Source organism: Manihot esculenta, chromosome 15, assembly GCF_001659605.2.
Source record: "Manihot esculenta cultivar AM560-2 chromosome 15, M.esculenta_v8, whole genome shotgun sequence".
Lineage (NCBI taxonomy): Eukaryota > Viridiplantae > Streptophyta > Magnoliopsida > Malpighiales > Euphorbiaceae > Manihot > Manihot esculenta.
The window spans coordinates 26,550,287-26,566,950 of NC_035175.2; the positions used below are offsets into that span (position 1 = coordinate 26,550,287).

Sequence of the window (16,664 nt, forward strand, 5' to 3'; positions counted from 1 at the left end):
TTTTTAAAATTTTTTTTATCAAAATTAAACTGAATCGAAATAATTAAATTTTTGAATATTAAAATAAAATTAAACCAAACCAAAAAATATAAAACCAAAACGAATACCGATCATCCCTACATTTTCTTTCTTTTAACAAAGAATAAAATAAATTGACTAACAATTACTGAAATAGAGATATTTATTCATATGTTTTTATAGATTTCCAATTTGACCAAACCCTAATAGGATGTATTTGGATAATGCTTACGATAATCATTAATTAGTATATTCGTATCTCTCTTATCTTTTATCAAAATTAAATATAGAAAATGTATCATTTAGTCCCTAACTTTTAATTGATATTATGAATTGGTCCTTAGTTTTAAAAATTAAGTTATTTAATCTCTGTATTTTAAGTATGTAAAAATTACAAGTCTAACTATTAACAAAATATAAAGATTCCGTTAAGAAAAGACACAAATGATCTACGAGCTAAAAGGTTAGTAAATGAGTTAACCCATTTAACCTTTAACCACCCAATCACATTCTTCAAGGCAATGCTCGAACATCCCTTTCCCCGGCTTAGGGTTAGGAAAATCTTTCATTTCTATTGGAGAAATCTCTCTATTTTTGAGAGATTTTGCTTGTTTTTTAAAAGATAGACACTTTCGAAGGTGCTGTCAAATTAGTGTCGAGCTAAAAGGAGTGGGTAGGTTTTGCTTCATTGTGAGCCTATTTAAATAAGAGAGGTGGGGCCACTATTAAATATGTATGATAGAGAAATAATTTTTATTTAAAAGCTTTTGCCTTTTAACATATGGAAGTAATGTGTATTATTAGTCTTATAATTCCACATTAAGTGTCGTCCCCTCACTATTATATTTTAGGGTTTAGGCAACGGTATCTTCGCAGCGATTATGAAATTGTTGCTTTAATACCACTAAGACAACAATTTGACAATAATTTAAAACTGTCACCAAAAGATCACTTTTTACTATATACAATAATATATTTTAATAAAAAAATTTATTTTATATTTAATAGAATTATAATTTTTACCACGCTTTTTATCCACTATGAAATAATAATTAAATCACTACCTTAAATTTAGCAAAAGTAAATATAACGGTTTTTAAACTATTGTTATTGACCTATAGTTACAATTAAAGTATACCAGGGAACAATTTACACATGTTGCCTTAGGCCAATTTTTTAGTGTATGCACATAGGTGAAAGTGAGTTTTTTATTTTTTTTTATATATATGTAGGAAGGGTGTATATGTATTTTATGTATATATTATGCATTTAGGGTTAATTATATAGTTATAACATACAAGTATTTTACGGTTGTAATGATGAATAATGTTTGAGTTGAGTTAATTATTATGCATTTCATTAATGGGAGATGGAATATGCTGAACTGTATACTCTTATAATTAACTATACTGATGTAAAACGTGAGATAAAAAATATTTTAGTTGAAAGGTATTTCTACATTTCCTTTATGAATCACTTGTATTAATTATTTAACCTTAGTTCTAAAGTTGTTGAGGTTTTGTTGATAATGGTATTGTAATACCCGGCTCGAGTCCGGCCTCGGAATTCCTGTCGTCTAGTGGAATCTCGGGGGTCGGAACCCTCGAGAAGGGTAAGACATATGTTTTCATGTGTGTTTTAAGAGTTTTGAATGGTTTCAAGTGTGAAAGGAAATGAGTTTTGAGTGCCGGTAGCAGTTCGGTTTCCGGGCTGTTACAGGTATAAAGATTAAGGATGACTTGGCTACAAATCAATGATAAAAAACATGGCTTTTTCCATCTATCTTGCAGTTTATGATAGCAAGATTCATTTTCCCCTGTATATTTCTTTTTTGTCTATATCATGCTATTAAGAAATTTTCTCTACAAAAACTCTCTATTTCTAGACATAGTCCATTGTTTAGCCACTTGCTTTTTGCGGATAATTCTATCTTATACTTAAAAGGCCTCTACAAGTAAAGCTTGCAAAATCAGCCGAATTCTTTTCAACTTTCTAGCAATTAGTGGATAATAAAAATCTTATATTCTCTTTAGCCCCAACACACCTCCTAGGACTGAGAATACTATAAGTGATATTTGCACATCCACCAGATTTTTATTTATTAATTATCTCCAGTTAGTCAATTTTAACTTTACTTTTATTTATTAATTTTTAGTATAATATTTAATTTTTAAAATAATTATTACTGATATAAATTAATATAATATTTGTTAGTAATGTAGTATAAATTTTATATAATAAATTTTTATAAATTATTGAGTTTTAATTTTTTTTTTATAGATAATATAAATTAGCTCGTATATTAGTAGATAATATAAATACTTTGAATAGGTTAAAGTAAACAAATTCACAAAAATTTAAATAAATATAAAAAATTTGAAATCACACATAATTTAGTAATGTATTGTCAATAATTCATAAATATTATTAATATAAAAATAAAAATTATAAAAAATTATACATTGTGTTTTAAAACAATTGGTAGCCATTTTTACATAACCATTATTAATATAAAAATAATTAATGTAGCTTATTTAATACATTTAGCTTAAAACTTTCAGTCGGTGGCTTTTTTCATTAAACGCAAATTGGAACATTAACAACCAACTCCCTGCAATTTCTAACCGTCTCCCAATTTTGAAGACAAGATTTTGCACGCCAAATCACAATATGAGATAGACACCTTTTCTGCTTCCATACCACAAAGTTTATATTTTCTCATAAAACTCAAACTACCATAACCACCATGTGTAAAGTAGAAACAGAAACTGAATTGTATATCCGAACAAACCAATCACTAAACGACTACATGTGAGGGAAGAGCCAATCAGATTCAGTCATCGTCTAACAATCACGGCCAAAAGGGTAAATAACCAGAACATGTATTATAATTTCACTTTAATTTATTAAACATAATTTATGAAATTTTGTAAATAATTTAATTTAAAAAGTTTAGTATATGATTATTAATTTATTTTTAGCTATTTATTATTGTATCATATGTTTGTACATATTATAACTTGCGATATTTTATTTAATAATAATTTTATTGGACATAATTTTTGAAATTTCGTAATTAAATAATTTAATTTTAAAAATTTAGTACGTGATTGTTAATATACTTTATTTAGTACATATATCATATTTACCACTTAAAATAAATTATCAGTTATCATAATTAAATTAAAATTATGAAATTGTAATTTTAATATAAATTTTGTGTATATATGTTTAATGAGTTGAATATGTTTTGTAGTATTTATTGTTAATACATAAAAATAATCATAAATATTGTATTTTGTTACAGCTTTTTTGGTACAGCTATTTATACAGATTGTTTGCAATTTATTGTGAAATAGGTACGTAAATTAAATTATTTATGTAATAAATTTATAGTTATTAGTGTGAGCATTCGGTCAGTTCGGTTTAAAATCGAATTAAACTGAATAAATTGAAAACCAAAATTTTAGTATTTATGAAAATCGAACCGAACTGATTTTGATCAAAAACCAAATCAAACCGAACCAGCCTGATTCGATTCGATTTGGATCAGTTGAATCGATTTTGATTTTTAATAAATTTTTTATTTTTTACACTTTATTTTTAGTTTTTTAAAATTTAATTAAAATATTTTAATTTTAATATAATTTATTTTCTCCATATTTTTAAAAATAACATATTATTATCGCTAATCGGTTCGGTTCGATTTTTTTAATTTTCTCTGATCAAAATCAAATCAAATCCAAATAACCGAAATTTCTAAAATTAAAAACCGAACCGAACAGAATTAAATAGAAAATCAAACCAAATTTTAAAATTAATTCGGTTCGATCAATTTTTTCGGTTTGAACCAAATAGTGCTCACTCCTAATAGTTATTAATTAAGTAATGTTATTTATTATTGTAATTATAGTTCATATTTTTTTATTTGCATAATTAATTTGTAGCATAGGTATAATTTTATGAAATATTAATTCCTCAATATGGTTTTATTTATTGGGATGAATAAATTATTCGTACAAACACAAGATAGGATTATGTCGGTAATGAATCTAAAATATTTCATATTCAAAGAAAATTGAATAATAAAAAATTAATTATGCAAATTGTACAAATAATTAGATTATCAAATGATAATGAACTTATTACAAAGATAATGCGCAGACAATTTATGATGGTAAATGACTGGATGAAATATGAGTTAGTTGAATTGCATGATGATGAAGATGTAGATATAATGTTTGATTATCTGGCTAGTTGAATTGGAATCCAAAATCAATATATGATCAAGAATCCCGTCACACAATTTTAACAAAGAATGAAGTTAAGATAACTTTTAGAAATTGCTCTACTCCACTCCTAATCAACTAAGATAATTAAGTCATAAAAATCATACTATCAACTAAGATAATCAAGTTATAAAAACCATACTAGTACACCATAAGGAAAGATCCTTACTAAGTTGCTAATCAAGAATAAACACAAAAAATTAACCATATTTGCAATGGATAGGAAGAATCAAAGTTCAATTAAGTGTTTTCATTACGGAGAAAAATATCCAATTTAACTTTTTTCTACTTATATATAAAATAAAGGCCATTTAAGTTAAATATCTCCTAATTTTAGTAGGAATACAAAAACAAAATAAAACCTAATTGAAATAAAAAAATAAAACAAATTCTAATTGAAATAGGAAAACATATGAAAATCATATTTGAATAAGAAAAATTAAATTTAATTCTACTAATAAAAAATAATAATAATAATAAATTATAACCTAACTAAGATATATATAAAAATTCACTTTCTTCCATAATTGCTACTTCTAAAAGTAGAAAGAAATATTAAAAGTCTTCTACTTGATTTAGGACTGCAAAATTCGTCCATCTTTTTAATAAGCCAAAATCTTTATTCATATAGGAGAATTTTATTAATCAATGATATTAATTTGACTTCCAATGTATATATAATCATAAAAGACATTACAACACACTAAAATATCTCATATATAAGTTTCTAAAAATGAATTAATGATAATTAAAACTGGATTCATAAATTTTAAGAAAATAAGCCCCCCTTTTTTTTTTTCTTCTTGTCCTCCAAATATGATATTCGATATAAATAACTCTAATTTCACTTGATTTCTCATAATTCAAAACTTCTCGCATTAAATTTTTAAATAGTGCAGAAACTTCGATACACAACTTATTGTTGAAAATTCTTGTTATTCTCGTGCTCGCATCACTAGCCTTAGAGCTATCGATGCAGTTGCTTTGTATGTTGATATAATTTAAGCGGAAAAATGAAATTTATGCATTTTAATTGTCATGTAGGTATTGTTGGTAACAGCAAAGAGCATAACAAAGATTATAATATCAGTAATTGAAGAATAGGTGGTTGTACGGGAAGTGATTTTGGCAATGCATTTGAATATGCTGAAAGTAAAGAAGAGCGATTATCCTAATGAACTTGACCGTGAAAGATATAATCCTACATACTAATGTTGGGATAACATCATATCGCAAGTAAATAGGCATTTCACCCGGACCAAACAAATTCACTTCAATGCTAAACGGAACCTCAATGACATAATTTTTTTACTACAAATTTTGTATAATATTAAACTTCAAAAAAATTATTCAGTTGTTAAAAAATTCTGAAAATTGTGCAAACAAATTTTATTGTTTTATTTTGAATCATGTCACCTCATTTAAACTAAAAGTATTAAGATAATTTCATATGAGAATCATAAATTCATTAGTTGTGCTAAACTGCAAAAGTAATCGCATATTGTCACATACATGAAGTCATCTAAGACAAAATCTCTTAAAAATGAACTCCATGGACATGGTAACGACAACTATTTCACCTTGGAGCAATTGTTCAATGATCAACTCTGTAACATTCTAGGAGGTCGCATCCGCTTCTGCTGATGGATCCCATCCTGGAGGCTTGATATTTGGCCAATCACCCCGGCATCCTAACCTAATATAAAGGCTCTTCTTACCTAGAAACCAGACAAAAATGGGCAGTCAAAATAAGTTAATTAAAATCTTTGCATTCAAATTGACTTGCATCTAGTTAAGCATTCCTACATACATCTGTCAAAGACAAACACACTATCTATTTAAAACCAAGAATTCAGTAAGGATTCAATTCAATTGATTTATTTTATTTAAGAAATGTATTGACTCAATTCTTTTTAATGAATAGATCCGATCGCAACTTCGAATATGGAATTCAAAGGGATCAAATAGGATATGATACTCTGAATCATAGAACTATAATGAAATATACGATCAACAAACATTTATCGAATTTGAAACAGAGTCAGAAGAAATGGTTCGATCCTCTTATTTTTATTTTTCTTTCTCGACTTATTTTAAATAGAAGAATTTAATTCTCTTGCGATAGAAATATTGCAAAATGAAATGTTTCAATCAAAGCCTGTGTGAATGTTTACCATGGTCATAAACAGAAAGACCTATATTTCTAGCATAGACAGATGGAGGGCATGGTTAGAGTTCATCACCTGCCAGCAACCACTCTACCAGGTTGTATTGCATCTTAGCTAAGTAGCTTTTAGCCGTCTAAAATTCATTTAACTAGCAAATATAAATCAGAAAAGCTCAAGATGGCAGATATAAAGCACTTCCTTTTCCCTACTGCATATGAAGTAGCCATCCCGTTCGACCCATAAGAATTTCCAGCACATACAACCAATATTACTTGGAGAACAAAAATACTCACAAGCACTCTTCAGTTATGAGGGATAATATATATACCTGGAAGCTTCTTGTCTGACAGAATCAACTGCTTGAGGGCACTCAAAGATGCCTGAGCAACACTTTTCGCATGATCAGCATCCCAACCCTGGATCTTGACAACCACATCCGCATTTGTGTAAGCTAAGCTACCATCTTGAACTTGCCTTCTGGCCTCCTCCTTTGCCAAATCTCCATCTGCCATCCCCATTGGGGCGGAGACTCATGATAGTTAGACTTTAACATATGTTTAAACCTCCAACTTTCTTTTTCTTTTCAAAGTTGATGCTATCTGACATTTCAAAATCTAGAAGAACCTTTCTTCAAATGTGAGATATCTGTGCATATCTAGAAAAAATGCTACTTTTTTTTTGTAGGGCTTAAAACCTTTATCCTGAAAATAATAATAAATAAACAAAATTACTTCCATCAGTTACAAGTGGCAACATAAAATCTTAATCAAACTTGAATCTGGGAATCCTTCTACCATTTGAATCGGTTAATTAATTAATTTTCCACTAGCCAATATCAGTTATTGTTATATGAAATTCAAGCCAAGAAAAGGTGCAAAATAAATCCAATATTTCCTCAACTTTTGAGTGAAGTGACTTCTCTTACAACTAATCTGTGGAAAGACTCTGTTATTGGGTAGGAACAGAAACCACTGATGTAATAACAAATCTGGGATTGTTGGTAATAACTCAATTTCATGAGATGGAAAACGAAATTATCCTCTACATTCATATTGCAACATTAATTTAGTTTTATTTCTTAATCACCTCCTATTCATAGTATGCATAAAAGTGGGAAGAAGGGGAATAATAGAAATTCCTAAAATACCCTTACTTAAGTTTTACTAATTAACCTCCATTTTAATTGGTTAAGAAATAACATAAAATTATTGTTATTTTAAAATTTAAATTTATTTGATTAAAATTAATTTCTATTTAAATTCAAATTCCATTTTATCTATAATTTAAATTTAATAAGTTATATAAATTTAAATTCTTTGTTATATTTAAATTATGTTTTAGTAATTAATTTAAATTTAATAAGTTATATAAATTTAAATTCTTTGTTATATTTAAATTATGTTTTAGTAATTTTTTTTTATAATATTAATACAAATTATAATTTTATAACACAATAGTTAAATCATTAAATATTTTTTTTAAAATTTATTATGTCATGCTTCTTTTTCCAAAAATCACTGATTTTTAAAAACATATATATATAAGTGGAATGGGAGAATTTATATTAAATATTTATATTATTACAATAAAGCACTGTATTTAATTGTTGTTAAATTATTTAAAATTTTTATTTATTATTGAAATTAATTATAGAGTTTATATAAGTACTAAACTCTTAATCATACTTAGTCTTCTAATTCTTTTAGTTAACTTTTTCTTATTATAATTCAAATTGTTTTTTTTTTTTTTAAATTACTACTTCTACGTTTTGTAAACTTTAAAAAGTTAAAATATTAAATTTCATATAACCTAAATCTGTTTTTGAAAAACAAATAAAACATAAAAAAATATCATTAAATTGAATAATTTTTGTAATATTTTGAAAATTAAATTTTTATAATACATTAACTCTAAAATAAAAGACAATTTTAAATCTATACTGGTAAATATTATTTAATCAACTTCATTATAATTTTAAGAATTCACTATTCTTAGTGACTTATATACATCAATTTATCGCAACAAAAATATGGTTCTGTATATAATAATATTTAGTAATTTTATAACTTTTAACCATGGAATTTATGCAACAAATTGCATTCGTATATTAATTCAATTGTTAATATTATTATAATTAATATAAATAAAAATTAATATTATTTTAATAATGATTCTAATTTATATCAAAAACTATATTATAATTTAAAATTTAAAATAACCTTACCATCCAAATCTAGTAAGTAATATAAATTAATTCAAATTATTTTACCTACACTAATGAAATTAACAAAATTATATATATAAAAGAAAGATTATGGAATAATGAAACTGCTAAAAATACCCATGGTAATTTAAAATTCTAACAATAAAAACTAATTTCCATTAAGAATTAATATTAAAAAATTTTACTATTTAAGATGCATAAAAATTTAAAATTAATAGTCCTATTTATACTTAAAACTCTAATTTTATTATAGTTCTATACAAAATTACATAAAAAACAATTTATATAGTAATTAAAATTATATTATTTATAAAATAAATCACAAATATTACAATGAGTATATAACCATGCAACGCACGTTGAATAAACCTAGTACTTGTGGCTGATAATATATTTAAAAATTAATATAAAATTATTATATCACATACATTGGATGCAAGAATCAAAAATATAATTGTAAATTACACAAATAATTGGTAATTATACAAGTTGTTTCTTTCCAAAAAGATTTCTAAAGATAAATATTTTTTTTTCTTCAAATAAAGCAAAAACAATGATTTTAGTTTATGATTCATATTTAGTTATGTAGTCTCTCGCCAATTTTCAATGGTACCCCTTATTTGCATAAAACTAGAAGTCTGAAAGAAAAACTTAAGCATCTTATGCTATGCAATCTATTGTCACACCCACTTAGATGACAACCTTGTACAAAAGTTATGGAGGAAATGACAAGGCTTCAGAATTAATTAAGCAGCTCTTTTTGGATGCTCAGGCTCATTCAGGATTTCAGTTTCAGAATGGTGTTCTTTCATTCATAACAGATTAAATGTTGGTACTGCAACAAGTTTGAGGCAATGTGTCACCTACGAGTGCACGTTGTGGAGTCCATGCAACACATATAAGGTTAACAGGCACTTTATTTGGGCTGGAATGTTGCCTGACATGAAGCACTGGATCAAAAATTGTGAAATGAGTGCAATGACCAATGAAAGGTTACTAAGAGTTCCCAACCAAGAAATACCAAAAATGGCATCTACTCAACCCAAGGGAAACATTAAACATATAGTAATTTGGTGAAATACACAAGGCCCCAAATCTTAGAAAGAGAATGAGAGATTCCTAATGATTGTAGAAAACGATAATCACCCACTTTGAATGGAACGGTGGATTGAACTGGCAAGGAGAGCTGCTAAATTACTATATGATTAAACAATTATGATTGAACCAATCTTCTCATAGAGCTTCATTATTTAGTGTTGAGAAATTCCCACATCTGAAAATGAGGGAGTTCCAAGTTGAGTGAAATGTGAACTAATAACATCATTAGGTAGATTACTGGACCCTTGGCCCTCAATCACCATTAGCACAATTATGGTTGAACCAAACTTCCCATAGAGCTTCATTATTTAGTGTGAGAAATTCCCACATCTGAAAATAAGGGAAGTTCCAAATTGAATGAAATGTGAACTAATAACATCATTAGGTAGATTACTAGACCCTTGGCCCTCAATCACTTCAAGCTCTACAGACTTCCAATTAAGGCAATTCAATTGTCTCAGATTTTCTCTACTTATATTTAATAGTATATATTTGTAAATACTTACCATGTACTTTTTGTCTGTTTAAACATTCCCCACACCCTCCGCCTCCAACTCCCACCCTCCTCGCCCCCCCCCCCCCCTCCAATATATATATATATATATATATATATATATATATATAGATACATGGCAACACAAACCAATATTAGTTGCTCATCTAAACTTTATCAATGAACAAAAGGGTAAGTTCAGGTTACCTATGGCTTCAGTTTGTGAAAGAAAGACAGTAAATCCTGCATAAAGAAGTCGCCATTTATCAGCCTTTGTTGCAGCTCCATGCTTCCCTCCTAAAGTTGAAACAACAGCACGAACATGACTGCAGCAATAATTGAACCAATATTAGCTTTATCTTTCCCAATGACAAATGAATTTGAAGCATATAGACATATACTATACCTACTCAGGCTTTCTAATATAGCACTTTCGGCCTCAACTAGAGAGTCAGAACCTTCAGCAAGAACCCCTGGAATTGATTACATTTGTTAATGCACTGCAAGATGGATACTAGAAGTCATTTCAAGTATTTAACATGATTTTTCCCTCTTAGACTCATTTGATCAAACTAAATATATTTTTAGCATAAGGAATGTCATAGCAATTAATGATTTTGACTTTGAAAAGAAGAATTTTAGGTGAAGGAAAATTATTAAAAAGAAAAAAAAGGAAGATCAAGCTGATATTGAGATAATTAGATGTTTCACTGCTTTTTAGTGGATGTGAGAAAGAAGACGCTTAAGAAGAAAGGCAAAAGGTTCGTTTCTTTTGCTTAGTTTGGTAAAAGACCATTAAAAGGACAGAATCATGATCAACATAATTAATGTTTTGTCAATGGTTGTATCAACTGAACGTCTTATGAAACACACAAAAGAAGTTGGACGGCAGGCCAGCAACGCAGAGATGAGAGAGAAATATCACTATGTAAATTCGCATGTGCATATTTGTTCACATTTGTGCACTTATGAAGCTTGAGTGGCAGTGCCTTAAAAACCATAACAATATGGGGACCCAAAACACTCACATGAATCAATCTTTTGCTTGAAAAAGGTTTCTAGTAGCTCCTGTGTATCAAGAGGTGTGTACCTGAAATTTTTAAACAGTCAACTCCTAAAAGAACACATGATATTAAGACAATTTTACAACAATCTTAGATATGTATAAGGGACCCTATACTCCAGAATGAGTTTGGATTATGCTAGTTATAAACCAGCCAATATATGAGTTAGTAACATATAAACTAAGAATGAAAAAGATAATTTATGGAACTGTGGAAGCTGGATTTAGATTTGAGTTGAATAACAAAAGTAGCAGCTAAACAACACTATTAAGATTAATGTAAGTTAGGTCACAACAATTAGTTGTACATATGGATATTAACTGAGGAACAATTTAAGAGAAAACAAATTTACAAGTTATGCAAGAACTATAGATTGAAACCTGGGCAGAGCAGCGAGATTTTGTAATAAACTTGTCAAACCAATACAAGTTTAAAACCCAACGGAAGATAGATTAATACCCAAGACCTACTGCAAGTTCTCGAGCCACTTTTTGGTTAATTTCAGTTGAACTGCCAACGATGTAGATTGATGTCCCTTTGAGAAGCTGCATAGCTCCAGCTGTCAAGGATTCCCATGACTCCACAATGTCAGGCCATTTCAGATCAGGATCCTGCTTCTTCAGGTTTATAACAAGTTGATCATCATCTATAAACCTGTTTGAAGGAAGACCCTTATATGAAATCAAAGATTTAGAAAAAACATGAACATTTCTAATTCTAAATAGAAAACATATATCTATTGCATTTAGCATCACAGACCAGATTGTTTCCGCAGGCTTTATTTTTTCAAACAAATTATTGGTTTCTATAAGTGTAGTGAAAGACCCTGAACGCTGTACTCTGACAATTAAGGTGGTACCATCTGCATCCACAAATATATCCCTGGAACTCTGAAAATCTTGGCTTCCAAGCGGTAATCTCAATTCCACCTCTGGAGATCCATCAAAAAACTGCATCACATTTTCCAATTAATGGTAAAAGAACTTAAAAAACTAGAATGAAAAGAAAAAAAGAAAACCATCAACCAAATTCAAGAAAATACTTGCTGAACCAGGGCATAAACGAAGGAAAATCTTTATTTCCCTTTTAATGATAAAGATATCTAGAAAGAATTGAAGAAGCAATCTCTTCTATGAAAAAACAGATTCATAGTACGTTGTTTGTCAAGCAGCTTTACAATTATGATTAGCATAAACGAGACTATCATACACTAAGCAAACGAAAGAAATTCTGTGAAACCAAACAGAGAGTAATAAAGGGCAAGCAAGCACCTCGTAATTGGTGTTAGTGGTGGCCGCGGAGATGCAGTTGCAGGAGAGGCGATAAGGTGTCTTGGAGAGGCTCACATTGTATGATTTAAATCTAGGACTAGACACAGATAAATTAGTAATGGAAGTGAAGATGGATTTGGAAGTGGGAAGGGAGAAAGTTGGGATAGAAAATTGCGGGACGTTGATGGGGTTCTGAGAGAGGGCAAAAAGTGTGGTGACTCTGGGGACGGAACCAGCGATGGCCATCTCTTGTTACTTAAGACAGCCAGATGGAGGATACCGCTGCTTTGTTTGGTTATCTATTTGTCCGGCAAAGGATAATAAATGAATGAAATGAACATGCAGTGGCTAAGTTGTATCTGAAAGGTTTAGTTACGGTGGTTCGAGTTGCTGTCGCCTCTTGTAAAATTTTAAGCTCTTCTCGGTGGATTCGGTTTGGTTTAATCCATCTAAATTTTTAATAAAATTTTTTTTATTTTATTTTTAATATTTTAAAATTTAATTAAAATATTTTAATTTTAATATTATTTAATTTCTTTATATTATTGAAATTAATATATTATTATTATTAATCGATTCGGTTTGATTTTTTAAATTATTTTATGATCAAAATCGAATCGAATCGAAATAATTGAAATTTTTAAAATTAAAAATTAACCACAGATGGAATGAGAGTTTAATCGCACAGATGTTCAACGAAAGAGATAGAAGTTGTATTTTGAACATCCCTCTTAGTTTTTCATCGTGTTCTGATACATGGTGCTGGAAATTCGAGTCCAAAGGTCACTATTCGGTTAAGAGTGCATATAGGTTCGTGGTTGATGGCTTTCAACATAGGAAAGGGAGTGAGATATGGAAAAGGTTCTGGAAAGCTAAAGTTCCCCCAAAAGTGCTCAATTTCTGCTGGCGGGCTCTAGTTAATGTTGTCCCTTGCCTCTCGTCACTTAAGTCCAAGAGAGTCCCAGTTGATCCTTCATGCCCGTTGTGTCATGTAGCCCTTGAGAATGTCTTGCATATTCTGATTCAGTGTCCTTTTGCCCGCAGCTGCTGGTTAAGCTCGCCGTTGGGTTGGCCTGCGCCTTCTGCATCTTCTTTAAATGAGTGGTTTTCTTTAGCCTTCTCTTCTGCTTCTGTGGAAAATGCCTCCCTTATGCTAATGATTTTATGGGGTTTGTGGCAAAATAGGAACAATGTTGTATGGAAGGGTCAGGGTCAGACTGCGAATGGTGTGTTCTTCATGGCTCTGAATTTTTTGCAGCAATGAAAAGCAGCTCGGGTCGTGTCCTCAGTAAGCACCATTGTCGACCCGGCTCGCCCGATCTGGTCTCCTCCGCCGCACGGTTGGATCAAGGCGAACATTGACGCCTCTTTAAGTTTGCAATGAGGTTCGGTAGGTTTCGGTTGTGTAATCCGGAAGGATGATGGGAGTTTTGTGGCTGCTAGAGCAGGCTCTTTTTATAGCCAGATGGATGTAAAGTGTGCTGAAACTATAGCATTTCGAGAAGCATTGAGCTGGATTAAAGAGTATAGATGGGATCGAGTTCTTTTCGAATTGGATGCTCAGGTACTTGTGATGTCAGTTAATTGTGTTTTGTTAGATGATTTATCGTCTTTTGGCCTTTTGATTTAAGATTGTAAACTGCTTCTATCTAGTTATGAGGAAGCAAAGTGTGTTTTTATTCATAGATCTGCGAATGATGTCGCTCATGTTCTAGCAACATCGACTCATTCTGAGTCAGGTCAAGGAGTTTGGATTGATATCCCTCCTCCTCATATTGTTTCTTTGTTCTCTTTGAATTAATGAAGTTTTCTTGTTATTTCAAAAAATAAATAAATAAAAAATAAATCGAACTGAAATAAATAAAAAATTAAATTAAAATTTTAAATTAATTCGATTCGATTAATTTTTTTAATTCGAATCGAATATGTTGAACCTAATTTTATCTTTACATTCTAAAAAAAAAATAATATTAATAATAACTACAGGTGGTGTGCTATTCCAGTTCGAGATTTACTTAGAAACTGAAACCGAATTGATTCAGTACATCTCTTGATTCTTCAATTATGGTTCAATTTGATGCAGTGATGGTTCCAATTCTCAATTCTTCAATTAAATTTATATAATTCTTTCGTAAACAATTCATATTTGAAATACCATTTAATATAGTTATTAATACAACATTTAAATTATTCACAATTTAATTTATATATATATAATTAAGCATGAAAATAATAGCATAATTATATTATTTAATATACATTTTATTTACTTATTTATTATATAATATTTAATTATAAGATAGATATGTAACTAATGATTAAATATATGTGGTAATACACTTTTATAATTAAGGATGATAAAATGATTTAATATTTTATAATTAAAGTTATTAAGAAAAAATAGATGAATAAAAGATAAAAATAGTGTGTAAATTACCCATAATTATAATATATGTATATATATATTATAATATTAGTGTGTAAAAATAAATATAATTATATTTAGAGTGTATAATATATTTAAAAAGTTATAGAAAAATATGTGTGTAAAATAGGTTCTAGATTCAATTTCAGTGAGTATAGGTTTGGTATGATTCTGTATAATTTTTAGTGAAGAATTAGAATCAAATCAGAACTATAAAATAAGTTTGGTTCAATTCAATTTACGACTCCTAAGGATCATGTACAACTCTATAATTGATCGAGACGTTCTTTGAGTTTGAGTCGTTCTCTCTTATATTATGTTTCAACTTCATTCCATTTGAGAATTTCATTTTCTACTTTTGGCTCTCTCATGCAATCCTAAATATCTCATTCTCTTTTTGTTCTTCTTTCTTGTTTATTTTCTTAGGCACTAAGAATCCATATCCCATCTTTCTCCTTTCATAATGGAGGGAGCAATATCATATTTGATGTCCGTTACACAAAACCTCAATTGTAACGATCATACCTTAATTTTAGAGGTTGGCTAGAAATAAGGCTTAAAGATGCAGCAACCAACTCTAGCTGGGAAATTAATTTCCTTCAAATTCTTCAGTACTATCATCGTACCTTGAAAAAATCTAGGAGCATCAAAGGAAGTTTCATTGTCATTCCAAAAGGAAAATATATCTTTGTCTTCTCTTTTACTCTTCCTAAAGATGCTATGTGAATGCTTTAACGCTTGAATATTGATTTAAAATTAGTGCATGACTAATGTTAGTCTGATTTAGTCTTTGTTAGTTTTTTTTTGTTCAGATTTTTTAGATTTCATTTCCTTGTCTGTTATTGAGTTAAGCTATGTTCACTGTAGTGGCATTATCTTCTCATTTTTGTTATTGATATTTTATTAGGTTGTTTGTAATACCAATTTAAAAGGCACTAAGTCATTAAGTTATTATTGCAATGTATTGCAGTGTATTGAAGTGCAGAATATATTAGACTATTAGATATATTGCAATATTTGAATAAAGTCATCAATTCCCAAATTTAGCTTGCTAGTTTCAGTTAGCTATATTTTTTAGCTATCTAATATGTTATCTAATTTCAGTATTGTCCAAATTTAAATAACCAATTTTATCCTCTATTTCTGTGATGATCAATCCCCTTTCTCCAACAAAAGTGGTATCATAGTCAGGTTTGTTTAGAATATTGGGCGTTAATTCATGGCACCAAATGACAATGTTGTGAGTATTTCTCAACCAGCAATTCCTATTTTCAAATGTGAAAACTTTGAATTCTAGAGTATCAAGATGAGAACTTAGTTTAAGTTTCAAGATTTGTAGAACTTGGTTGAGAAAGGGTATCCTGAACCAGATGAAGAGACCAAATTGAAGGAAAAAAAGAAAAAGGATTCCAAAGCATTATTCTTCATTCAACAAGTTGTGCACGAGTTAGTTTTTTAAAAAATTGCAACAGCAACTACTGCTAAAAATGTTTGGGCAACTTTGCGAACAGCGTACCAAGGCACTTCTAAGGTAATCTCGATTAAACTCCAATCCCTTCGTCATGATTTTGAAACCTTGCAAATAAAGAGTGGAGAGACAGTATAAGATTTTCT

General features: G+C 29.1%; 1 protein-coding gene across 1 annotated transcript; it reads right to left on the reverse strand.

The window, feature by feature from the left end:
* Positions 1–5,681: 5,681 nt before the first annotated feature.
* On the reverse strand, positions 5,682–12,970 carry LOC110602076 (probable inactive shikimate kinase like 2, chloroplastic). The gene is made up of 8 exons (XM_043950829.1): positions 12,626–12,970; positions 12,114–12,304; positions 11,814–12,008; positions 11,319–11,380; positions 10,697–10,763; positions 10,498–10,616; positions 6,804–6,980; positions 5,682–6,025 (listed from the first exon to the last, which is right to left on the reverse strand). Exons 1-8 carry the CDS (start codon positions 12,869–12,871, stop codon positions 5,925–5,927), a joined length of 1,158 nt encoding a protein of 385 aa, XP_043806764.1. The 5' UTR covers positions 12,872–12,970; the 3' UTR covers positions 5,682–5,924.
* Positions 12,971–16,664: the final 3,694 nt, after the last annotated feature.

Coding starts and splice junctions, on each gene's coding strand:
- LOC110602076 (XM_043950829.1), bottom strand. CDS start 12,871: ATGGCCATCGCTGGTTCCGTCCCCAGAGTCACCACACTTTTTGCCCTC. Junction 12,305..12,625: donor CCACTAACACCAATTACGAG/GTGCTTGCTTGC, acceptor AATGTGATGCAG/TTTTTTGATGGATCTCCAGA. Junction 6,026..6,803: donor GTCAGACAAGAAGCTTCCAG/GTATATATATTA, acceptor TCTGGTTTCTAG/GTAAGAAGAGCCTTTATATT.